Raw genomic sequence first — 26,581 nt, 5'->3', positions numbered from 1 at the left:
CCCAGACGACCCTGAAATGGCGAGTCTAAAAATAAAGGGCCTTTGGAAAAAGATCTCTGAGCTCATCTTCGCCTGAATGTGAGCTGTAATATCGCGCTGCGTGTCATGAACACTCAGACACTCCCGGCGCCAGTGAAGGCAGCCCCGCAGTGCGTTTCCGCTTCCTCAGAGTCAGCTGATCGGAGCGGGTGACTGGGGTCGGTCTGGTCTGATTCGGGGGGGAAAGCGGCGTTTGAATACATGAATGACCGTCTCTTAAAGTGTCTTTCCGCTCAGCGCTGAGAGTCAGTTCGGTATATCGGAGCACTGCGGGGTTCGGACTGGGACATGGCTGGAGCTTCGTGCTGTGGACCGAAACTCGCGGCGTGCGGGCTGGTTCTGAGTATTTGGGCTGTTATCATGCTGGTAAGAAGTGTGGACTTTTTAACTCCACTCGGTCCTGTATAAAACCTCGAAAGGGCCTGAAAGACAAACCTGTAGCTAAAAAGCTCCACACAAAAGCTCTTAAGTAGGCAAAGTGTTTATACTCGAACTTGAAAATAGGAACCACGTGACTTTGTCTGTGTTTCTGAGTCGGTCTGCGTCGTTTAACTGACTCGCTGTAACACAGGATCTAAACACGGCTCAGCGATTAAACTAACTAACTAACGTGTTCAGCGACAGAGCGTTTTAGCTTTTCATCCCGGCCTTTTCACACTTAATGCATAAACAGGGAGTTGTTACGTTGTTTAAATGTAGTTTCTTACACGGAAATCAGTTTTCACTAGTAGAGAAATTCACCTTGGACGTGTAGTAATTAGAAGCCAATATTTCATTGTATTGTGATAAACGGCACTACAGTGCTTTGAGTATCTTCATGTTTCATTAAAAAGAGAGCTTACGCAATCTAGTTTAGTTGGATAATGTGCAGCGCAGCATGTAAACTTTAAATGAAAATCACCGTAATTATATGTGGCCTTACCCTGTTTTGTGGGTGTGTGGGTTTTTTTTTTCTTTCTTCTAATCAAACCTCAGACAAACTAAACATTGGGATACATGCCATATACCATTTTTTCAAATTTATTTATTTATTCATTTTTGCCATTTCACTCACCCCATCAAAATGTGGTTTACAGAGAAAAACCTCAGGTTAAAAACTAATTCATAAATTAAAAGGGAACATGGTTGTGAATTCTATAAGTGAAAACTGAAACCTTACATGATCAAAATGTATTTCCTGCTAGCAAAAGTTGAGTTTGATGTGTCAAATAAAATTTTTTACTAGTACGAGTTACATTTTTACTTATTCAAGTTAAATTTGACCATTTGCGTTAAGCTAAACTAAAGCCGCTTGCCAAATGAGAGTGGTGTTAAAGGTGATTCTTCACAAAATCCGAAGCTGAGTGTATCTGTCCAGTTATTTGGGAGAAATGTCTTGATGAAACGCTCTGTCTGCTCTTCCTTTAGGCAATGCTGGGGATTTTCTTCACCACTCATTCAGCCACTCTGTTTGAGGATTTGCCAATCCCAGAGGACTACATGCACAACAAGTGAGTTCCCCTACTGCGCTCTTCCCCTCTCACCATGGAAAGAAGGTGTAATAAAGGGCTCTCATGCTTAGCAGACATAGAACCATGGTCTAGAAGTAACTTCAGAAGCTTGTTCTGTTGCTTGTGGGCAGCAGGTGCTGTTACTTATTGGATGAGAATTTGTGGTAGTTAAAGTGCAGCAGAAAAGTCAGTGAAACATGCAGGCGGAGTAATTTCTTTTGGAACGATGCACTCACGCAATGCTTACATACCTTATTGAATGAGCTCAAAGGCTATTAATTATTTCTTGATAGTGCTAAAGATGAAATGTTCCTTATCTCGATTATGAATGATCTTTTTCTCTTTGCAGGTCAAACGTACTGCAGAATGTTTACGATCTTTACAACAAAGTTGGCTACAACTGCTTCATCGCTGCAGGAATCTATGTGGTGATTGGAATCGTGTCTTTCTATAATGTACGAATGAACAAACGCAATGAATATCTAGTACGTTAACACCATCTAATGGATTAAGCACAATCCTAGGCCTAATGAAAGTGACCTTACTGTATTTACCAATTATGGTGCGTTTCGTTATGGATACATATGCTGATGCTAGAGGAAGTTGCTGTAATTATTTAAGGTGTAATCAGACCCAAAGGATCAACTTTTCTCTGCAAAAGCCTCAAGTTCAGATCTCTTAAAGCAGCACTGTGTAAGATTTGTATTTTTTGTTAAATTTAAGAGAAGTAACATTACTGAGTCGGGAGGAAAACACACACTATGTCGTGCGCTGCTTCAGACAAGATATGATGACAATAGTAGATGATTCACACATTGTCTGATGACATATCTTTCACTGAGTTTTTTTTTTTAAATATAAATATAAATGTAAATCCTTTTTAAACTCAGTTATCAGATACATCTGCTCTGGGAAGAGGTCTGAAGCACAGCTGACATTACAGATTACACATTTCCACCAGAGGAGTCTCCAAATCTTAAAAATGTACATAGTGCTACGAAACACAAGAGCCTTGAATCGTGGTGGGCAATATGACAAAAATATAATCACTGATATTATTGAATATATAATATTGAAGAAATTTTCACCATACACAATGTGTCACAGTATTTATTTTGACATCGGTTGGACAAAAAAGAACCAAAGGCACAACATTAAAAAAAAAATTAATACATTGTTGTTTATAATTCAGTATTTTTCAAACTGCAGTGCAAAAAATTCAGTTAATCAAGCCTAATTATGCCCTCTTTTTACTGAAACTTGAGTTGGTCAGTGCTTTCAGTACTGGCAATATTCATGAAAAGCATATAGTGATGTATTGTGATCACATTCGTCACATCAGTAAATATTGTCATATTGCCCAGTCCTTATGAGTGAGATCTTCATGGCAGGCTGCTTGCTGTATTCGGAGTGTATAGCAGTGTACATAACTGCCATCTGTTGTTTTAATTCCTTGCTTGCCTTTGGACCAACTGCCTTAAATTTCCTAATATATAAGAATGAAACAAGTGCCACTGTGAGTTTGGTTGGCGTCAGTATTGGCCTCCCTGCAGAATAATTGAAAAACACATGATGTATTTGCCACATTTTTATTGAGAATTAAATATAAACATGTAAAAATGAATATCATGTGGTTGTAATTTTATCTAATGTTCACAGCAGATTATTGGTACTGGTACTGTACCCTGGCGTTACAGCATTTACTGATTCTGATTTGATTACCAAGTTACTGTTTCTGACTGAACATTTATTAACTGAGACTGATTGATCCCAGTAATATAGAAATATGATATAGACAGCAATACATTACCACAAAATATAGGATCTGCCACATCCATTTACAGAATGGTTATATTAAAGGTGCATGCAAGAGGATATTGATTACAAAAAAACATTCAAGCCAAAAATGAAAACAAATTGTCTTAAAGTTAAGCTGCATTTAATGTTTTATATTTTTTGCAGTGTGTTAAATTCAGCAGCTTATAAATAGGAACTGTGTTCTGTTTATCAGGCAAATGTTTGTTACATCGCTGTGGAAGATGTGTTACCCACAACAAAACATAATGTCAGTGTTCAAACCTTTGCATCTTACTGTATGTTTGTGTCTTTTTTATCTTTTTTTTTTCTTTTTAAACACTATTTGAAAGCATCAGATAGCTTTCATACAGTGTATGAAATTTCATGGTGAACTGAACAATAGAAGTGGTCCAAAATTACTTGGCAGGGGGTGGGTGGGGGGCTTACAAGCTGTTTTTCCTGAAAAGTCACAATTCTGGAGATGTAAGGTTTTGCTCTAACAGTGATCCTGTATCCTGAGCAGAAAGACAGACAATCAGAAAATCCCAGAATTCCCAAGCAGAGGAAAATAAGCCCTCAGAAATAAGTTCTCTCTATATAGTAATGCTGTTCTCTATTCGGCTGGGACACAAATAGAGATACTGGAGCTCCAGGCCCTCATTCTGCTTTATAATCTGCTCTTCGATGTCCTTCAGCTCCTGCTTGAGGGTTTCAATAACCTGTAAAGCTGCTGGTTCAACGAAGTACTGCTCCACGTACTGCCCCATAGGGATCTGAGCATGTGTATGAGAGAAGGGGAGAGAAGGAGGATGGAAATATGGTCAAATTAAAGCAAATAGTGCATTAAAATGTGAATAAAAATAGTAATTAGCTTTATACATAACCGAAGAGATTGTGTGCTGTTAGCCATTCAGACTGTAAGTCTTATAAAATGAATACGGTGACAACCTATTTCTGAGAGCTAGCAGCCCCGCATTGTAATAACACAGAAAAAAACTATTTTGCAGAAATTTTGACTCACTGCATCTGGCTGAACCCTTCCTAAATGCCATGTGATCGCCATCTGCACACATGACTGGCTGATATCTGGCAGTGTGTCGATGATCAGCCCCATAGTGACTGCATCCTTGTCTGTAGGTGGAGGCTGGCGCATGGTGCAAGGAGTATTGGGTACCCACGCACACCAATCAAACTGTTAAAATACAGAGGCAAAAAAGACAGCTTGAACAATCAGAATGGAACAAAAATTACTGCATTACTACATGCAAAAAAAAAAAACACAGTAGGCTTATTGCAATGTAATAAACAGTCATTGTCACTTCAAATTATTTTTTGATATCATTTTATATCTTTTGAAAACATCAGCTGCTCTTTGTGTTGTGCGAAGATTTTATTATAAATGGACCAATAGCAATGGCCCAAAATTTCTTGGGAGTAAATAATCTGTTACATTAATATACATAAGTGAACTGGAAATTCCACTCCAAATTTTTGTGTAATTCCATTGTTGAGATGTAAACAACCTCTCCAGAGGTTTGTGTGCTTGAATGATCCTAGGAGCTATGTTGTCTGGAGCAAAAGCTCCTGGTAGGGACTCCCATGGCAAACTGGTCCTTGGTGACAGGCCAGACAAAGTGTGATCCATAATCACCCCTATGAAACCAAAAAGGAAGGACTTGTGTACCCTGCCCGGATCAGGGTTACCGGGGCCCCACCCTGGAGCCATGCCTGGGGGAGGGGCTCGCCAGCGAGCGTCTGGTGGCCGGGCATTCACTCATGGTGCCCGGCCGGGCCCAGCCTGAAGGAGCTACATGAGTCCCCCCTCCCATCGACCCACCACCGATGGGAGGGGCAGTAGTAGGGGTGTGGTGCATTGTGGATCGGGCAGTGTCCGAAGGCGTGGGCCTTGGCGTTCTGATCCTCGGTTGTTGAAACTGGCTTTTGGAACTTGGAACGTTACCTCACTGGCGGGGAAGGAGCCTGAGTTGGTGCGCGAGGTTGAGAGATACCGGCTAGATATAGTCGGGCTCACCTCAACACACAGCTTGGGCTCTGGGTCCAATCTCCTTGAGAGGGGCTGGACTTTTTTCTTTTCTGGAGTTGCCCATGGTGAGAGGTGGCGGGCAGGTGTGGGCTTTCTCATAGCCCCTCGACTCGGCGCCTGTATGTTGGGGTTTTCCCCGGTGGACGAGAGGGTAGCTTCCCTACGCCTTCGGGTTGGGGAACAGGTCCTGACTGCTGTCTGTGCTTATGCGCCGAACAGCAGTTCAGAATACCCAGCCCTCATAGAGTCCTTGGGAGGGGTGTTTGAAAGTGCTCCTCCTGGAGACTCTATTGTCCTACTGGGGGATTTTAACGCTCACATGGGCAACGACAGTAAGACCTGGAGGGGTGTGATTGGGAGGAATGGCCTCTCTGATCTGAACCCGAGTGGTGTTCAGTTTTTGGACTTCTGTGCACAGTTTGTCCATAACGAACACCATGTTTGAACACAAGGATCTCCATAAGTGCACATGGCACCAGGACACCCTAGGCCGCAGTTCAATGATTGACATTGTAGTCGTGTCAGCGGACTTGGGGCCATATGTATTGGACACTCGAGTAAAGAGAGGAGCTGAGCTGTCAACTGATCACCACCTGGTGGTGAGTTGGATCAGGTGGTGGGGGAAGATGCCGGTCAGACCAGGCAAACCCAAACGTATAGTGAGGGTTTGCTGGGAACATCTGGCAGAAGAACCTGTCAGATTGATCTTCAACTCACACCTCCGTCAGAACTTTGACCAGATATCGGGGGAGGTGGGGGACATTGAATGGGCCATGTTCCGCTCCTCCATTGTTGAAGCGGCTGACTGTAGCTGTGGTCGCAAGGTAGTTGGTGCCTGTCGGGGCGGTAATCCTCGAACCCGGTGGTGGACACCCCAGGTGAGAGATGCCATCAAGCTGAAGAAGGAGTCCTACCGGACATGGTTGGCCTGTAGGACACCAGAGGCAGCTGGCAGGTATCGACAGGCCAAGCGATCTGCGGCTTCAGTCGTTGCCAAGGCAAAAACCCGGGTGTGGGAAGAGTTCGGTGAGGCCTTGGAAAATGACTTTAAGTCGGCTCCGAAAAGATTCTGGCAAACCGTCAAGCGACTCAGAAGGGGAAAGCAGTGTGCCACTAGCACTGTTTATAGTGGAGATGGTGTGCTGCTGACTTCGACTGAAGACGTCATTGGGCGGTGGAAGGAATACTTTGAGGACCTACTCAATCCCACCAACACGTTCTCCAGTGAGAAGGCAGAGTCTGGGGACACAGGAATAGGCTTGTCCATTACTGAGGCCGAAGTCGCTAAGGTAGTTAAAAAGCTCCTTGGTGGCAGGGCTCCAGGGGTGGATGAGATCCGTCCCGAGTTCCTCAAGGCTCTGGATGTTGTGGGGCTGTCTTGGCTGACACGCCTTTTCAACATTGCGTGGACATCGGGGGTGGTGCCATTGGATTGGCAGACTGGGGTGGTGGTGCCTCTTTTTAAAAAGGGGGACCAGAGGGTGTGTTCCAACTACAGGGGAATCACACTCCTCAGCCTCCCTGGCAAGGTCTATGCAGGGGTACTGGAGAAGAGAGTCCGGCTCATAGTCGAACCTCGGATTCAGGAGGAGCAGTGCGGGTTCCGCCCTGGTCGTGGAACACTGGACCAATTCTTTACCCTCTCCAGGATTCTGGAGGGTTCATGAGAGTTTGCCCAACCAGTCCACATGTGCTTTGTGGATTTGGAGAAGGCATTCGACTGTGTTCCCCGGGGTATTCTTTGGGAGGTGCTTCGGGAGTACGGGGTACATGGCTCTTTGCTACGAGCCATTCAGGCCCTGTACAAACAAAGCAGGAGTTTGGTTCGCATGGCCGGCAGTAAGTCAGACTTGTTCCCAGTGAGAGTTGGACTTCGTCAGGGCTGCCCTTTGTCACCGATTCTATTCATAATTTTTATGGATAGAATTTCTAGGCGCAGTCAGGGGATGGAGGGTGTCCGGTTTGGTGACCTCAGGGTCACATCGCTGCTGTGGGGATGAGCTCTTGCCTCAAGTGGAGGAGTTTAAGTATCTCTGGGTCTTGTTCACGAGTGATGGTACAAGGGAGCGGGAGATTGACAGGCGGATTGGTGCTGGGTCAGCAGTGATGCGGGCTCTTTACCGGTCTGTTGTGGTAAAGAAAGAGCTGAGCCATAAGGCAAGGCTCTCGATTTACTGGTCGATCTACGTTCCCACCCTCACCTATGGTCATGAGCTTTGGGTAATGACCGAAAGAACGAGATCGCGAATACAAGCGGCCGAAATGAGTTTCCTCCGCAGGGTGGCTGGACTCTCCCTTAGAGATAGGGTGAGAAGTTCGGTCATCTGGGAGGGACTCAAAGTAGAGCCGCTGCTTCTCCACGTCGAGAGGAGCCAGTTGAGGTGGTTCGGGCATCTGGTGAGGATGCCTCCTGGACGTCTCCCTTGGGAGGTGTCACAGGCAAGTCCACCGGGGAGGAGACCTCGGGGAAGACCCAGGACACGCTGGTGTGACTATATCGCCCAGCTGGCCTGGGAGCGCCTCGGAATCCCTCCCAGGGAGCTAGTGGAAGTGGCTGGGGAAAGGGATGTCTGGGCCTCATTGCTCAGGATGCTGCCCCCGCGACCCGAACCCCGGAGAAGCGGAAGATGATGGATGGATGGATGGATGGATGGTTGGATGGATGGATGGATGGATGGATGAGATGTAAACAACATAATTCAGGGTGTTTTAATCTGACACAGCTAATTGTAAAGAAATTTACAGACTCCGGTAATACAAACCAAGTCACAGTATCTACAACACATATAGCCAATTTATTTACTGTCAAAATGACTACTGAACCCACACGTCTTCTGAGGTTTTAGATGTACATTGGAGATGGTAAAGCTGACAAAAGTTTTGATTTGGCACTATTTTGTCTTGCATGTATTTCTCCACCAAGAATAGCTAAAATTATGTTTCTCTCACAACTATGATAGGACAATGTTTCAGGCATCAAGCAGCATATACACTACATTGGCAAAAGTATTCGTTCATCTGCCTTCACACACATATGAATTTGAGTGACATCCCATTCTTAATCCATAGAGTTTAATATGATGTCGGCCCTCCCTTTACAGCTATAACAGCCAGAAGGAGAAGCATGATTTGTCACTCCAGAGAACACGTCTCCACTGTTCTAGAGTCCAGTGGTGGCGCTACACCACTGCATTCGACGCTTTGCATTGCGTTTGGTGATATAAGGCTTGGATGCAGCTGCTCAGCCATGGAAACCTATTCCATGAAGCTCTCTATGTTGTTCTTGTGCTGATCTGAAGGCCACATGAAGTTTGGAGGTCTGCAGCGATTGACTCTGCAAAAAGTTAGCGACCTCTGCGCACTATGTGCCTCAACATCTGCTGATCCTACTCTGTCACTTTACATGGCCTACCACTTCGTGTCTGAGTTACTGTCATTCCCAGTGGCTTGCAGTTTGTTATAATACCACTGACTATGAAACATTTAGTAGCAAGGAAATTTCACAACTGGACTTTGCTCAGGTGTCATGCAATCACAGTACCATGCTGGAATTCACTGAGCTATTAAGAGCGACACATTCTTTCACAAACGTTTGTAGAAGTAGTCTGCATGACTAGGTGTTTGGTTTTATACACCTGTGGCCATGGAAGTGATTGGAACCCCTGAATGCAATGATTTTGATGAATGAATACTTTTGGAAATATAGAGGTACGTAACCATTATATACAAAATTTTCTCTAAGGGAGCTTTTGGAGACGGCACACTCTTTAGACATTTGGTTCCTATCACCAACACTGTGTACTTTCGGACTCGGTGAGTTACTCTAGAATGGAGCCTTTTGCATCAAATTCTGAATGACTTTGTTTACATCTTAACTATTTCTTCATGCACATTTTTTAAGTAGTACTATTCTCCTTTAATGTATTTTAAACAACCTTTTAACAACCTTATCGTTACTATTTCAGACACACAGTTTTATACACACACACACAAACACACATTCTAAGCCGTTTCCCCCTTAGGGTCGCGGGGGGGGCATGGTTTTATACTTAATACTACTTTAATGATAAAAAAAGCTGGTATAAGTAAGTGGTTTAGGTCTTGTGTATGAAATATGATGTCAGTCACCTGTCCATTGTTGGTTGCTGCATGTTGCGCTGTGGTGGTAAAGATGACAACACTCAGCAGAGTGATGAGTTCCTCTTTTGTTTTTAGTTCATTAGCCAGTCCTATCAAACATGAATTACAAGAACATATTAACTCTTAAAAAACATGGTTCTTCAAGGTTTCTTTAGTAAAGACAATGGTTCTACATATAGCCATGAACACTCAAAGAAGAAATGGTTGTTTGTGTGGTAATATGGTTCTTCACACTGACATACACTGACATGCCAAAAGTCATGCGACAGGAATGCGTCATATAGGACCCCCTCTAGCCCCGCGAAATGCAACAAGAAGACGTCTGGAGGGATGTTAAGCCACTCTCATTTCTGTGGTATTTGTAGATGCAAGATCTCGGGTGTGAACGGACCTCTCCACCACATCCCATAAAAGCTCTTCTGAGCTTTGATGTTTGGTGAACGTGCATGCCACATCATTCATCAGAACTCTTCAGAATGCTTCTCTAACCAATGCTGGAATATCCCATCACTGTGGGGGTACATGAAGTCCATGAAGCACTGCAAATGGTAACAAAGCAGTGAATTGTAGCAATCACCAGTAAATTATATGTTTAGCTGGTCCACTGGACCCAACCCATTCCTTGAGAACACAACCCAAACCCGTATGGAACCACCTGTTACCTGCACAGTGCCTTGTTGACAATGGGGGTCCAGCGCTCTGCGGAACACATGAACCCCACCATCAGCCTAAAACAATTGATACCATGACTCATTGGACCATACTACATGTTGCCAGTCATCTAGTGTCCAGTTAACAACTTCACAAGACCAGGTGAGGTGCTGTGTCTGGTGAGGTGGTGTTAACAGAGGCATTCTGGTGGGTCTTTTGCTCCCATATCCCATGGAAGCTAAAGAATGCTGCACTGACCTGCAGGATATATGTATGCATTGAATGTGAGGCAGATGCTGCTGGTCACGGTCACCTGTTGGTGACCATTGCGCTGTCCACTGTGGATGGTAATGCCTTCTATGATGTATTCCCGGTATACACGGGACACTGTGGATCAAGAAATGTTCAATGCCTGCACAACTTTGAAAATGAAACATCCCACTCGTCTAGCACCCACTATCATGCCTTGATCACAGCTCAATAATTCATGTCACCTTGCCGTGAGTGCACTGGCCAGTGTTCAACCTCACTTAGATTACACCTCACAACTTATACAGGTGTGGGCATTCCCAAGCCGTGGCCTGAGGTAACACCAATTTCAGAATCAGTTTACATATTGCTATCCCACGACTTTTGGCACATCAGTGTAGAATGTGTTGTATATGGTTCTAGATAGCACTAAAAAGGGGTAAGCCTATTAATAAATGCTTGATATTGTAATAACAGTAGGACCCTTTTGGTGCTATATACAACCATTTTCAAAATAACCCATTCTCCATCAATTTAATCAAGCAAATGGATCTTTGGATGTTCATGGTACTATATAGAACCAATGTCTTCTCTAAAGAACCCCAGAAAAAAAATATTTTTAAAATGGTTCATTACTGTGCAGGTGATGACAGATAATGATTAGGCTTCAAATGTGTTGATCAGACACCAGTGGTGTGCTGCTATTGTGTTCTAGGAACTGACCAAACTCAGGACGCTCTACGAAGCCTTCATCCACTATTTCCTTAATCCATGCCTGCAGTTCTGTGTCCTGCTGCACTTCACTGTCACTGCTGTAGTACAGAGACACCATTCTGGAGACAAAACTGTGGAGGGGAGAGAGAGATAAGTTTCTAGGAGTGGCAATGGACAGATTGACCCTTTTTAACAGCTGCTTCGCAAATGCTTTCTACAGTGTAAACACACATTTGATTTTGCATGGTAAGTCAATCAAGCATGAATTATCTGTGTTATCTTTAAAGAGGAATTCCACCTTCATATTCATATTCCACCAGCACATTTGTAGGCTATTCCTTATCATTTGCACAGAAAGTATTCTTGTAATTCATGTTTGACAGGGCTGGCAAATGAACTATAGACAGAATGATCACTCCACTGAGTGCAGTAATCTTTATCAGCACAGCCCAACATGCAGCACCAACAATGGACAGATCACTGACATCTTGTTTCATAACACAGGACTTAAACCATATTAGCTCTTTACGGAGTCATGTTAATGCATGAGTATTCAGTATGAAGCTATGTGTCTTCAGAACGCTAACTTCGCTGGAGGAAAAACGCTGTCAATGTCCACTGAAGGAGAATTCCACTGATTTTTTTTAATTTATGAGTAATGCAAGAGTCAATATGTACATAAAGTCATTCAGAGTGGTTTGATGTGAAATGCTCAGTTCTAGAGAATCTTGCTGAGTCAGCATTGTTCACAGTGGTGGTCATGGGAACCAGACGTCGGAAGGGGTGAATACGCCAAAAAGTTATCTCTCAGAAAGTGGATGTGAATATTCTGTCTTACGCCTGAGACACTGCTGAATAATATTGGTTCATGATAAAGTTTTAGCCTACAATGTTAGTTTTAAAATACATTCATGGTGAGGAGGTACATGCAGGATGCATTTTTGTCCAGGTATACCACTTTAATTTACCATCATCAACATCATATATAAAACCCAGAAGACACATGCAGGTTCACTGTTCTTTTTTTTTGGATAGTAAATAAAATATATATATTTATGTTTAAGACATTGCGACCTCTGGTTCCTATCACCACCACTGTAAAGAAATCTGGGCTGGTAAATTTATTTATAATGAACTATCACACATCAAAGCACTCTTTTTGATTTTGTTTACATCTCAACAACGGAATTATGTAAAAATGTTGTCAAATATATCTTAATACAAGGATTATGGGGCTATCGCAAAGCAAGCTCAGAATAAAATGGGATTTAAGTAAAATAAAAGGTACGTTTTACTATCTGCTTAATGTTAGGACCAAACAATTTAAAATGACTCACTTGTGAATGGCATCCCAGATCAGCAGAGTATGGTCTCTGTAGAAATAGTCTTTGAGTTTAGTGACACCTCGATCCACAAAGTCAAAGTTGGGCTGGAGGGAACGGTAGGTCAGGACCCGATATGCCCTCTGAGTCAGCACCAGCAGTCCGTCCCCACCTGTGGACACCACCTAAAGAGAAAGAACACCTGGTCATGACAGCTAAAAAACCAAAAAAAAACCAAAATGAAGGTAGGACACTGAATTTTCTTGATTCCGCTAAGCACATCATTTTGAACAAACAATAATCAACATAGTTTTTTTTTTCATTTTATTTGTGTGGAAAGAAGTACATTTAAATTAAGCTGTACTACAGCCAACTACAGGACAAATGTCAGCTTTTCAGTACTGACCTGTCATTGAAAAGTGATGCAGTCGTATGCAAAACTTTGGCGCGCAAGTAAGATGACATGTTTAGTGAATATAAGTTTATGCAAACTCTACAGACAAAACACATTTTAATGCACATTTATTGCTTGTCTGCACAATTTAACATACTGGGGTAAAAAGTGTGGCCTGTGCAAAAATGAAGGCGCATTTTATATTTTGTGTTTTTTTTCCAGTATGTTAAACGCAGAAAATAAATAGAAACTGTGCACAAAAAATAGCAGAAATGCCACACTAAAGTTTGTTCTCTGTAGAGGATGTGTTCACTTTTTTTTCACTCAGAAAATGCACACAAAATATAATCTGACCAGGGTCGCTTAAAATATTTAATAAAAGTGCACACCAGATGGCGCAGCGCAATCACAATTCAGAGCATTTCACACAAAGGCGATAACTCCAACCTACCTTGGCTAGACAAAATTTGAACAGCAATAAAACATGTACTCATGCAAAAGTATTTTCACATCACACATCACAGAGGCTGCAATATACAATATCGATGCTATCACGTTTTCAGGCCACTTCACTTTTGCATTCTTTCAGCAGCTGTTCATGAAAAAAGAGGCTGACCCTTTTGAAGATGCCATCAGGAGAGATGAGCTGTGTGCGCGCACGACAGTTTATCTCCAGAGTATACTTCAGGTGAGGAGTGAGCAGCTGCAACAGAGAGAAAGAAAAAGAGAGCGAGAGAAAGAGAGAGAATCACTGTCTGTTTGCTTAGTACTCTATTTTTAAACTACATGCAAACAAACAAGCAACGCACTGAACTTACTTGACTCCACGTTAATAAAACATGTTACATCAAAAGTTTTTGCCAAAAGTACAGAAGCCTACAGAATATTGTGTAATTAATTCATGTGGAAATAAAATGCTAAATCAAGTTAATTCAATGAACTACTTTTTTTAATGTAAACAATGAAATGTTTCAAATAGAACTACACCTGAGTTCATCTCCCATGACTTTTGGGTTTCTGCATGTTTCCCTTGTTTGAACTTATTCCCATCTGTACTCTCATGCTAACCTTATAAATGGGGTGGACAGCAGGTAGCTGCCTCAGCGTGGCCACACAGATCACTTCCGATACAAGGTGAGTGTGCAAAAGATGGGAGAGCACCTGGAACACCTGGAACTCTGCATGACGGACCCACATTTTAGCCAACAGCCAGGCAAGATGTGGGTCACTGGGGAGGAAGATCGGTGTATCTCGACTGGGATTCTGTTCAAGCTGATAAAGATTAATATTAAAGAGAATTTAATTAGATATTTCATTTTCCATTTATAATCTATAGAAAAGATTTGATGAAAATTCTTTTAAAAAGCATTTTTAATGTGTTTTAGGCTGTCATGTAGGTCCACTTATAACATTTGTGCAATGTTATGTACCAGAACAGTTATCATTCCTATTTAAACAGTCATTTTCCAACCTGTGTTTATCCCTGGGAAATAATATACAAGCTTTGTATGCAGAGCATGGTGTATTGCAATTAATATCCACATCATTTCACTTTGTAAGTAAAACAAGTTCATTTTCCCTTTTTTTTACCTGTATGGCGATGGGAATGAGGCCACTGTCGGGATGCTCGTAGAGTAAGCACAGAGGAGCTGCTATGTGCTGCTTTAAAGTTCTGATCACATTTGCGGGGACACCATCCATTATGCCATGGTCAACAAGGTATATATTTCCAGCCTTTAGAAAGACAGAGAGACAGTCTTATAGCCTGCAGTGTACTAGTACAGTATTACATGCTAATATGTAACATTAATGGACCGTGATTACAACAAGATGTACTGGCTGGTCAAGTCTGATCCATTACAGAAGATTAACCAAACCTGACCTTGAGCTCTTTGTCCAGGGTGGTGTTGGGGCTTAAAAAGGCCTGTACCATATCACCAGAGACAGGGAAGTTAGACGGCAATATCCTACACCTTCCGATCATTCTCGGGTTAGAGCCATTTAGGAACTGATAGCCGAAAAACCAGTCCTCCTTCCAGTGTTTCATAGTGTATTCTGATCACAAGCATGAAGCTAAATTAGTGTTACAAGATGTTGCATCCAGTTTAACACATTTTCTTGCTGCATTTCAAGAATGAGACAAAAAGTTTCTTAAGATTTACATTTCTAGCATTTAGTAGACGCTCTTATCCAGAGCAGCTTAACAAAACATGTTCTCATTTTAATAGGATGTGCAAAAAATCACTAGTAGTGTGTAACTAGAAATGTGAAAAAAATCCAGCACCACAGATCAACCAGTATGGCTGATGAACAATCAAGCTCCAAATGTCATAGCCTAGAGGATAACACTGCTGCCCTCCTGGGGGTTCATTTCCCCACCAAGGCAAGCACCCCATGCTATACCAATAAGAGTCCTTGGGCAAGACTCCAAACACTCCATTTACCTACTATAACATGATTGAATTGTCATTCACTCTGGATAAGAGAGTCTGGCAAATACCATCACTGTTTTGAACTACATGCAAGAAACCTAGCTGACCATAGTAAGAACTGCTAGGCTGAAAATAGTCATCTTGGTGATTATTGAAATAACTGGGTAAATAATGGATACTACACCAGCAATGGGACTCTTCAGTTTCCAAAATATTCGTTTAAAATCATCCAGATCATCCCAGGACTTCCCAAATCTGATGGCCAGTTTCTTCAAAGAGAGCTCCAAAAGCCTGAGGAGGGGAATGATACCATACAGACTATGGAGTGGACATGCTTCTCTTTAATGTGGTGCTTTATTAACACCTGATAGAACATTAAACATTAGATCATGCGTTACGTACGCATAATGAAGTGATCCCTCAAAGTCACTGCGCTTCTCGTTGGCAAAGCGATCATCTGGGTGCAGGTCTGCCTCTGATTTGGCGTCGATGCATTTAGGAATGCCTGGAGCCCATGCCTGCCATCTAACATAACAAACACAAAGCATCTCCATTACCAGAGCTTCAAACTACAGATCGGTATTCTCAAATAGAACAGCCCCAGTTGAAGATCGCATACTGTGATTCTTGTATGTATTTTATTCTAAAAAATTCTAAGTTACAAAGCTTCAAAGAGCTGTTTAGAATCTTAAAAATGGATCTCCTCAAGAGCCTCTTCAACACTGATTTAGATTATTTATTATTAAAGAAATTATTTAATATTTTAAAAATTATATAGGAAAGGAAAGCTTTCAGCTGTAATTGAATTATATCCAAATCACATATATATCACATGTATGATTCTTTAGTTTTTCTATTTTTCTATTTGAGCAATTGTGTAATTATTTGACAACCAATCAATCATTTCCACATATGAAATGGGTGTGTCTCAAATGCTTGGCTGATAGATCATTCACTTAAAAAAAGTAAACACTGGATTCACTAAATATTATGTGAATTGGTTCCACACAACGGTGTTAAGTAGCTTCTAAGATACTTGATTGAGTAAAATCTACTTAAGAAATGAAAGTAAATCACACTAAAGTAATTTGAGTAAATTATAATTAACTGGACTGATTATTTCATGTTTTACTCAAAAATTAAATGTTGGATTTATATAAAAAGGTTGTCAAATGGTTCTATGCGGCTAAGTAGCTTTGGGATGTTCACTTGACTAACACATACTCAGTGAATCACAGTTGAAAAAGACCAAAGGTAACATGTTTGAGTTTGATCTACCTAACTTTGTGGAATTGTTACTGTTCTACCGACCTGTTATAGAATTATGTTCAGCAGTAAATTATACGGTAACCATCACTTACGGCCAATAAAGTAGCTAGACATTTAGCCATGGATTATAAGAAGTATGCACCATAAAGGAAAGATAGGGCAGGGGGAAAGAAAACATGAAAGTGAGCAAAACAAATAAAAACCAATAGTTGCCAGGAGCCAATGAGAAAGATTGCATTAACCAAAAAAAAGGATTATAAAGGCAATCTGACAACTCACTTTCATTAAAAGAACACAACCAACTCACTAGTTTCACTGACTTGCATGCATTTGTTAAGTAATATCAATGTGTTGGAGAATCATTGCACACAATAAGCATTCACAAATTATGAATATTGCTGCTATATTCAGCCAGTATCTGCGTTCAAATGTTTACTGAAGGAGTCACTTTAAAACTGTATAATGCCACTTGTTGCTTACAGTTGTGAAAAAAAACAAGCTAGCTGGTTTAAAAGATTATAGGCTATATTGGTCTGCTGTCCAATGAACCATACATTGCCTCCAAAATCATATCACACCAGGACCATCCATAAATGGCTGATTTTTGGTCATCACTGAAGTACAGACTCAAAGGAGCACCACAGGTCTAACAGAGTCTTATTGGGACAGGCCGTCTGTATGGTCACTCAGTCAGACTCTCAACACTACGGTGTACGGACCTGTATGTTTTCTGTCTCTGCTGTAGCTCTGCAGTTCTGTGAGCCAGCTCCTGAGGCAGGATCTCTTCATTCAACTTCTTAGCTGCATGAGAAAAAGGAAGAAACATGCTGCTCTTCAGTAGTGAATTCCCTGGTAGGGACATGTCTTGATCTTAAACCAAGATACAACTGAAAAATGCTAGAGTGCATATGTGATGAACAGGAATGTGAGTGAACGTGAGGTTTATTAACAACTAGGGTTGGGAGTTGATACCAAACCAACTGATTCCCTAATTCCAGATCTGGTATGGACTCCATCAAATCACTAGCCTGTCACTTGGAACTAATTCCAATATTTGTGAAATCTAACAGCTCTATCTACATTCACATTCAAGCTCACTGACATCATCAGTATAAAGCCACTGTTGCAAAGGCCTATAACTGGAGTTTAAAATCATTTTACAGTATCAAGTATTGAGAAAAGATGCATTGTCTGTAAAAAGAGATTAAAAATTCACTCTCTTCAATGCACAATGCTGCTCCATAGGCTCCCATTCACTCTGGAATGTGTGTGAGTGCCCTCTAGTGCTTAATCAAACCAGCAGAGATCACTGTGTCTTCACTTCTCCCCAAGAACAAAGTCTCTGATTAAAACATATCTGTAGTTAGGACTGACCTGTGCCTTCTCGCACCTCCACTTTCACATCCCCCACCAGCCAGCAGTAGCAGGGGAAGGTCTGGGTGTCACCCCCTCCTGTGGGAGTCACCAACACGTAGCGGCAAAACCAGTTATCCTCCACCCAGTACCTTTGCTTCTCCAAACGCACCAGCAGAACACGGCCCAGAGGAGCTGAGCTCCGCACTGTGTAGTCATCAACCTGGAGGAGAAAGACGAGATATATGCTATACCAGAAGTTGGCAAACCAAATAAGAAGAACCATTTTGTCCTATCAACAAAAATTAAACCACCTTAGAAGTTGCAACATTTTATGTCTATTTTGGGGAACATGGTTGTAAGCCCCCTCCAAATCCACATATGTCTCAATGTGTGCCTCAAAGTGCCTAAATATGTAATTTACATAGCCTAAAATTCACATAGTGTAATTTACATAGCCAAAAAGTGCAATTTAATATAAATGAAAACACAAGTTTGCTCTGCTTTATCTCAGCTATAGCTGCTTTTCTTGCATCACTGGCGGGAACCTTTTCCACAAAAGTGGAAAAGTTTCTTGTAAACATCAGCTTCTCATTCACAAATAAATCTATTTGTCCCCCAGTTATTGATGTCGATCCTAAAACTTTCTCTTTGCCATTTCATTAGCTACTAGCTAGGCAAGTAGCTTTATTATCTAATTCTGCTGTGGAGCCGCAACAGGACAGTAATAGAGCCACATGTTGCCAACTGCACTGTACATTGTCACCAGGAGATGGAAACAACTTGACGGCACTTAATAATAATGACTTTGACGTAATATGTCAACAAACTATTTTCAAAACAGCTTTTGAATTTACTGTTTTTGTGATGTCACAAAAACAACATATCTACCTATTCAGCCCTCAACAACTTAGGCCCCCTCATGCATAATGAAGTTTTTTAGGTTGGATTGCTTTTTAAATGAGGCCCAGTACAGGGTAGCCAAGTCACAATAGAGGTTATTTACATATCTCAATCTGAAATGCACTGTAGCGAAAACAGCACTGTAGCACTGCACTGTAGTCTGTTTAATAAGAGATAAAGAGAGGTTGGAAATTGTCCCATGAAAAGAAAATACTGCACAAATGCAAAATAAATATGAATAATAAGCTAGCTGTAGGAGGTTGTAATACACATAATCAAATACATAACACACTCTTAGTACACCGAGCCGCACGCTCTCACTCACTGCGCCTCTGCAGAGATCCAGGCCCGGGTTGTCCAGAACTGTTCTCTCACTCTCTCCTTTCTCACCCACCAGAGTCACGTACACATAGTTATTAGTGCCTGAGTACTCTGAGGTGCCGGTAGCCACTGTCACTGTGTACTCCATCTGCACACACACACAACTCACATCAAAGGAATACTAATCATTTTTCAACCGAATCTCTATCTGCTGCCGGTATAGCCATACAGTCATTTCACTCTACTTAGAAAAGAACAAAAACCCCACTGATTCAAATGAATATGAAATAGAAGTTTTAACGGTATTTTAAGTCTAAGTAAAAGGAAATGGGTCAAAATTTTCTCCACAATAATCGACCATATGCTGCAGATAAAGATAGAGATTAGGTTGAAAAACACTTGAGTAGTTTATTTAGCACTGAGACAAGAAAACAGCGGCCATACAGAATATGAAGCAAATCAATCTAATTTTTAAATGAATGACTCAAGACTGTCACATCTAGATTTCTTTCACTTTTCACCTCTGTTTACTTTGCACTGATAACTGACAAAGTTCATGCATTCCATGACAGTTGCAGGCTACGCTTGCTGCCTTGAGGAAGTATCTGTAGCTTGAATTCCTAAAAGGCACACACCAGAGGAAAAGAGCTAGAAAACGTGTTTTAGTGTAATAATTCAAAAGCTCATTAAATCACTACAACGTCTCCTTTTGGAGCAATGAAGTCAATTCACAGGTAATTAACTGCTCTCTAAAGTGAAATATTGTCGTTTAGAGGCGGCTTATGTTTCTCCCCTGTCCCCCTTTCGCATAGTCAGAAAAGAAATCGTCTCACAGCAGAATAGAGCGGAATAAAAGAAAAGAAGAAAAACAGCCACACCAGGCTGACAGTAACTTTATCTTTTTGCTCTAATAATGTATCACAGACCACTAATACATGCAGCATATACGATATAAAACAAAGGACTTAGCCAATCAGGTGTAATCCCCCATACATCATCAACCTTGTATCTCTGTTTTTTTTTTACTTTTTGGCATAATTTGAACACCCAGTTACTTTTTACATTATGTTAAATTTTCACAATGAACAGACCAATATAAATGGTCCAAAATTACAGACTAAAAGATGGTCTCTGAATTCTGACACTAAAAGTTTCTCCTGTAATTGTTGTAACACATGATTGACTACTGAAACATGTAACTTATCTACCAAAAATTAAACCAAAAATAAGCTAAACCAATGTAATATACCACATATACTACATTGTTACTGTAAAAACATATAATTGACTATTAAAATATGACCAAAACATGAAAATATCAAGATAGTTCAATGACACTCCTCCATATACACTTTTAAAATATTTTAAAATATTACTACTATCACATCATGTGAAACATAATTTATCCCCCAAAATAATAGAATTATTAATACGAAGTAGCACTCTTATATGCTTCTTTTTCTGCTACAGCATGTCATAAACTGCCAGTAAATCAAAGCATGGACTGTTACACCATGTTATATGTTCATAAAAATAGACTAATCCACAAAATCTAAACCCCCAAAGAAAGGTCTGCTATTTACATAATGTGCTGTTACATGACTGACTGATTTCCCTGTGGCTAATTCTATGGAAGCAGCGCTGATGCAAATATAATTTGCTGCGAGATGCTATTAGAATATCCAAATCTTGTTTTGTAACCTACAGTGGCTTTAACCAAACAATACTGTACTGCAAAGTTGTAATAGAAGAACATCTTCAACTGTACTTTAAACTTCAGAAAAATGAACTCCCTTAAAAATGAACCAAAGCTTATTTACATGCAATAAAGCAAAAAATCAATTAGTTCAATAAATCAAATCACAGTTGTGACAGTTATTTACCCAGGAAGATTAAAGCCCCTTGGTCAAAATCTTCTTATTTGTATTTTGTCACTTTTTTTGTTGTCCAGCACGTCCTCTGTCCAGTTTGTGTTGACTCTGTCCGCCTGAAGGTCTTTCTCAGTCCACTCTGGTCATTGCACCGTCCTGTAGCCCAGTAGTCATATTCTGCATTCCAAAATGATTACTTTGCACCTCCCCCTTTCTCTTTCTCAGACTATTACCCACTCTCTCTCTCTCTCTCTCTCTCTCTCTCTCTCTGTTACACATACACAAACACACACCTCTATGTAAATCACACTTGCTCTGTCTCCTTTTTAAGCTTCTCTCTCCAGTTTGAGGAAATGTACAGTCATAGGTTGCTGGACGACCCCATGGCCAGCATTCACAGTTGGATCTTTTTCAAATCTATGCAAATGAGTGAGTGTGCTTTGCATAACCACACATCTTCCTTTATCCTACAGAGCTACACTCTGACATCAAGTCTCATATCGTTCGTGCATTTCAGCACGGCTCTTGGTGTAGCTTTGTACATAAGCTGATAAGCGAGCAAGCAAGTGATGCAGTACAGATATGAGACGTTGTTTTCATTTATCTCATTTCTCTAGTGATATCAGCATTTCAGTTCCTCCATCTAACCATAGAGAGCTCAGTTCACCACCTACACTGACTGCTGTACTTTCTTTAGCCTTTTGTGTTTAATGACACTCACTAGGTATTATTTCCACTGGATTATTATTTGCATAGTACTATGATATATTTGCAGAGTCCATCTATACAGTGTTTACAATTACCTTACTGGTATTAAGATTAAGTGACCCTTATTAGTCCCACAATGGGGTAGTTTCACCTCTGCATTTAACCCATCCATGAAGTGAAACACCACATACACTCTAGTGAGCACACACACTAGGGGGCAGTGAGCACACTTGCCCAGAGCGGTGGGCAGCCCAATCCACAGCGCCCGGGGAGCAATCGGGGGTTAGGTGTCTTGCTCAAGGACACCTCAGTCATGTGCTGTCGGCTCTGGGGATCGAACCGGCGACCTTCCGGTCACGGTCAGGCTGGTTCCCTAATCTCCAGCCCATGACTGCCCCGGCAGTCTTGGTATATGTATACATTGTTCACAAAGCTTATCCAGTTCTTTATATCTTGCGTTTTTTGTACAGGACATTTGGGGAATATTTGTACAACTTAAGTATATAGTATCTGTATATGTGTATATAGTCAATCTCATATCTGGAAATCTGGTATATTTAGCACTTTCTGTGTATAATCCATTCTATCACTCTTGCAGTCCCAGAGCAAAAAGACTGTTTAAAAACACTTATACTGAAAGTATTCAGACCTTAGATATTTGCAAGGATTATGCTATTATCTGTTTAAACCCAATGTACTGTTATAAATTCGACAAGAAGAGTCAGGAAACTGGAGCTTCAGCGTTGACTGGAGTTTATGTCCACATACAGAGCGCAGTCGATCAACAGTCAATCAGCAGGATCAGGAGTCTAGTCTTATTCACGTGCATGCAGATGATCGTGCACGGGCACAGCTTGGTCATCAGTGTGTCACTAATCTAGTCTGGTCAGCAGACCAGTCTGCAGTCCAGTCTGACAAGAATATTTTGGAAGGACCTTATATACATTGAAAACTAAGGGGGAGGAAGGAGGGGGGAAAAGGTGTTTGAGGAGGGATAAGGAGGGGTTGTAGAAGGAGAATATGAGTAGAGATGTAGGGGGTAGAGATAAGGGGGCGGGTGATTATCACCTTAAGGTCGTGAGACAAAGGGTAATTTCAATACAAACAAAAGTGATCAGGCACTGATCTCTCAGTACTGAGATAGTAATAAGCTAAATATATGCAAAATCTTCATTTTTAGGGTATTTTCTGTTGGGAGTTGGCTTCCCCAGTCCCTAACCACTAAACATAACCACTATGTCCTGTGGATTGCTGCTACAAGCTCTTATTAAAACATACTTTTTCTCATGTATTCTTTCCTGAAAAGAAAGTGCTGATGTTCTGAACTTCTCTTTCCTATGTCAAGCCTGCTAATCATCATATGACTCTACACTAGCTCTGCTGTTACTGTGGGTTTCTGTGGTAAATATACACCCTAACACAGGAAGTTGCATTGTATGAACTTTTGAGTTGCCTGTTCACCGGAGGTTCACATAGATTAGTTGGTTCTTAGTAGTGTTTTCAAGTTCTGCTATTTTTTGTGCTCTATCTGCTGTAGCACACATCTTCTTCTTCTTCTTCTTCTTTCGGCTGCTCCCTTTAGGGGTCGCCACAGTGGATCATCTGCCTCCATCTGCTGTAGTACACATATGTCCCCAAAATATCCAGACACCCCTTTCAATTAGTGAATTCAGTGAAAGTGCCTATTGCTGACTCATTTATTCAATTGTCTCATGTCAACAGCTTGTATAATCTTCCCTGCCAGTAGAAAAGGACACTGTGGAGCAGCTACACAAGAGGTCTAAGGTCACCATGCCCAATGACAAGCATCATCTAGATATCAATATAAATATAAATACCCTTGATTTCAGAGAAAATGAGAAAAGACATTCTGAATATAATGTATCTGTGTCCAAAGTAAAAACTTCAATCAATTTTAAATCTTCACTTTCATTTGAGCCCTGTAAGTCACTCACTAAGAGTACATTTCAAAACTGCACACCTCCGCCCTCTGCTCAAAACGTTGGTGCCAAAATGCTGGTTAACACCACATTTGCTCCCACGTTGATTATTGCAAGTCTCTCTTCAATGGCCTTCTTGTTAAACTGCTCAACCGGCTTCAAATCTTTCAGCCAGAGTCCTCACTTTTACCACTGCACACATCACTCCCATCCTCCATCAGCTTAACTGGTTACCAATATCCTCCCATATCAAGTATAAATCTTCTAACCTTCAAAGCTGTAGTTACCGTATAATAAGCCTTAGTATGTAATAAGCCTGGCATTTTAAGGCATTGTACATAATTTTGCAGTTACATGATAATTACAAATTGTATGTACAAGTTACATTTTACTTTTGACATACATTCTGTGTTGAGTTGACAGGTTCAGGCCTGCACTTCTGACCTTTTTGCTGTCAACAAATGACAAATATGTAAAGAATGTTTTTAAAAAACAAAAGCACAATGACATTCACTACAACAGCTTTTCAGTAATTTCAAATGATAAAATATCTCCTCTCCTTACAAATGTGGTGTTAATGGAGCTTTTAGATTGTGCACTATGAGTGATACATAAAATCAAATACACAATACAATTGTTATCACCAGAGATAACTGTGACTTATACAGGCTGATTAATAGATGAGTTAATTCAAGTATGCTTGGAGCAGGAACATTAAACTGTGCAAGGCAGTTCTTCGAGAGTTTATAGAAAGTAGACTGAGTGAATACGCAGCCAAATGACTGTATTTCTGTAACGGTGTGATGGTTTCTAGTGTAAAATGTGCAGTAGGTTAAAGGTGCGGTATGTGCATTGTAGAGAATGAAGTCTTACATTCTTTGCAATCTTCCACAGCTATGTAGTCTCAGAATGCAAACGATGCCTTTACTGAATGTAGTGGAGTGTCACAGTGGAGTCCTTGTGACAACATGATGAAACCATGCAGAGCCTTTTGCCTGCCAAAAGACAGCAAAGCTTTTACAGCAACACAATATAGACCAAACCCATTTCACATCACAATGAAACTAGACTGCTTCTGTACTCTCATCAATGACTAAAGGTTGGATGAAACTCCATTTCAAGTACAATAGGCTGAAACACAGCCTTCTAAAATTTCACAATAGCTGTAATTTGAGAGAGGCCCACCCAACCTGCCCTTTCACTACAGACATGTCATCAGTGCTTCAGCAGAGATTTTGGGAAAACTCACTAAGGTGTTAATTGGTTGTGTAAGCAGTACAAGGACAGGGCTTTACCAGAGAATTATAATTCTGATACTTTTCCTGTTTATGCTGCCAAGCTTCAACTCTTTACTGAACCAAGGCTACATAGCAGTGCTGCTTCTCTACTACATCTCAGCTAGCATAGATAGTGACGGCCCCTTTTTCAGTCCATATTGCTTTGCATCAGCAGTTCTTGTGTAAGCATAGAATCAAGTGCTCTACTTTTTATTTCACCAAACCACAGACCTGAACAGGAACTCTCAAACAGAACTATATATATATATATATATATATGTGTGTGTGTGTGTGTGTGCGTGTGCATGTGTGTGCGTGTGTGTGCGTGTGTGCATGTGTGTGTGTGTGTGTGTGTGTGTGTGTGTGTGTGTGTGTGAGATACATGGCTGAAATATATGAAAAATTTATATATGATATGTCGTATATGTGGAATCTGTATTTATGAATGAGTTGGAAAACACTCTTAAAAACAAATGCTCCTAATGGTTTTTGGCTTGGATAATTGATTCTAGAACATTTACATTACGTCAAACTTTAAAAAATCTTCACACTTGCACATCTCATTTACAAGGAAAATGGTTATTTAAAGAACCATCCATTGAAGGGATCATTAAGGAACCAAATATAGTTGTCCTATGGCATTGCTCTTTTTGGCACCTTTACTTTTAGGAATGTAACAATCCAACTATTACTAACTTTATAAACTATATAAATCTGCTTGCCAGTGATCTGGATCATGTTTTTCAAGCATTTTAGTGCTAAAGATGAAATGTTCCTTATCTAGATAATAAATGAGCTTTTTCTCTTTGCAGGCAAAACCCACTGCAGAATGTTTACGATCTTTGGCTACAACTGCTTCATCGCTGCAGGAATCTATGTGGTGATTGGAATCGTGTATTTCTATAATGTACGAATGAATAAATGCAATGAATATCTAGTACGTTAACACCATCTAATGGATTAAGCACAATCCTAGGCCTAATGAAATTGACCTTACTGTATTTTCCAATTATGGTGTTAGTGCATTTCGTTATGGATACATATACTGATGCTATAATAAACCTGGAGGAAATTGCTGTAATTATTTAAGATGTAATCAGACCCAGAGGATCAACTTTTCTCTGCAAAAGCCTCAAGTTCAGATCTCTTAAATCAGCACTGTGTAAGATGTAAAGAAGTAGCATTACTACATTACTGCAACATCACCTTGCAAAAAATTGTATAAAAGTTACAGGCTTTGGATTTTGTGTGAGTTTTTGAACTACATCGTACATATTTACATATTAATGTCATGCACATAGACTCTAAAAGAAAGCCGGTCTTGATATTTTGGTATCAACAGCAAATATTTATCATTATACTGATGGCGATATGATGACAATAGCATAAAATTCACTTACATCTTTGGAAGACACATCTTTCACTGAGTTATGACTCAGTTCTGTTTTAATCCTCTTTTAACACATTCACAATCATCAGACTTATCTGGGGAAGGGGTCCAAAGCACAATGAACATTATGAATAACACATTTCACCACAGGGGTCTCCAACTTCCCAAAATGTACGTAGTGCAGCCTTAATAAAACACAAGCCTTATGAGTAGTGGTGGGCAATATGACAGAAACGTAATGTCACAATTTTTAAGGGCTAAACAGGCCGTTCCAACT

General features: G+C 40.7%; 3 protein-coding genes across 5 annotated transcripts in view; 1 reads left to right on the top strand and 2 right to left on the bottom strand.

The window, feature by feature from the left end:
- The first annotated feature begins 146 nt into the window (after positions 1–146).
- rnaseka (ribonuclease, RNase K a) lies at positions 147–3,153 on the top strand. The gene is made up of 3 exons (XM_017709968.2): positions 147–405; positions 1,447–1,529; positions 1,879–3,153. The coding sequence occupies exons 1-3, from the start codon at positions 328–330 to the stop codon at positions 2,021–2,023; spliced, it is 306 nt and encodes a 101-aa protein (XP_017565457.1). The 5' UTR covers positions 147–327; the 3' UTR covers positions 2,024–3,153.
- On the bottom strand, positions 3,105–24,575 carry LOC108434653 (polyunsaturated fatty acid 5-lipoxygenase-like). Of its 3 annotated transcripts, none has more exons than XM_017709967.2 (15): positions 24,511–24,575; positions 19,123–19,266; positions 17,916–18,117; positions 17,261–17,342; positions 15,675–15,797; positions 15,457–15,563; positions 14,723–14,895; positions 14,431–14,574; positions 13,909–14,112; positions 13,457–13,543; positions 12,462–12,631; positions 11,134–11,255; positions 9,499–9,599; positions 4,348–4,518; positions 3,105–4,099 (listed from the first exon to the last, which is right to left on the bottom strand). In XM_017709967.2, the coding sequence occupies exons 2-15, from the start codon at positions 19,264–19,266 to the stop codon at positions 3,920–3,922; spliced, it is 2,010 nt and encodes a 669-aa protein (XP_017565456.1). In that variant the 5' UTR covers positions 24,511–24,575; the 3' UTR covers positions 3,105–3,919. The 3 variants fall into 3 exon arrangements, with proteins under 3 accessions (XP_017565456.1, XP_017565455.1, XP_017565454.1); XM_017709966.2 differs by lacking the exon at positions 24,511–24,575 and adding an exon at positions 21,002–21,279 and having other exon boundaries at positions 19,123–19,282; XM_017709965.2 differs by lacking the exon at positions 24,511–24,575 and adding an exon at positions 21,002–21,278.
- LOC108434583 (polyunsaturated fatty acid lipoxygenase ALOX12-like) overlaps positions 19,673–26,581 on the bottom strand; it is a 19,885-nt gene continuing 12,976 nt past the window's right edge. Inside the window, 1 exon segment of the mRNA XM_017709822.1 lies at positions 19,673–19,738. Coding sequence (XP_017565311.1) covers positions 19,673–19,738 — 66 coding nt within the window.

The sequence above is a fragment of the Pygocentrus nattereri genome, chromosome 2 (assembly GCF_015220715.1).
Source record: "Pygocentrus nattereri isolate fPygNat1 chromosome 2, fPygNat1.pri, whole genome shotgun sequence".
NCBI lineage: Eukaryota > Metazoa > Chordata > Actinopteri > Characiformes > Serrasalmidae > Pygocentrus > Pygocentrus nattereri.
The sequence above is the reverse complement of the archived record's forward strand: the minus strand, read 5'-3'. Positions and strand labels throughout refer to the sequence as shown.

Excerpts from the sequence above, each read along its gene's own strand:
- rnaseka (XM_017709968.2), top strand. The coding sequence starts at position 328 with ATGGCTGGAGCTTCGTGCTGTGGACCGAAACTCGCGGCGTGCGGGCTG. Across the intron at positions 406-1,446 it reads TTTGGGCTGTTATCATGCTG|GCAATGCTGGGGATTTTCTT; the intron begins GTAAGAAGTGTG and ends CTCTTCCTTTAG. Across the intron at positions 1,530-1,878 it reads GAGGACTACATGCACAACAA|GTCAAACGTACTGCAGAATG; the intron begins GTGAGTTCCCCT and ends TTCTCTTTGCAG.
- LOC108434653 (XM_017709967.2), bottom strand. The coding sequence starts at position 19,266 with ATGGAGTACACAGTGACAGTGGCTACCGGCACCTCAGAGTACTCAGGC. Across the intron at positions 15,564-15,674 it reads GAGGGATCACTTCATTATGC|GCTTTTGGAGCTCTCTTTGA; the intron begins GTACGTAACGCA and ends TCCCCTCCTCAG. Across the intron at positions 14,575-14,722 it reads CCCTGGACAAAGAGCTCAAG|GCTGGAAATATATACCTTGT; the intron begins GTCAGGTTTGGT and ends GTCTTTCTAAAG.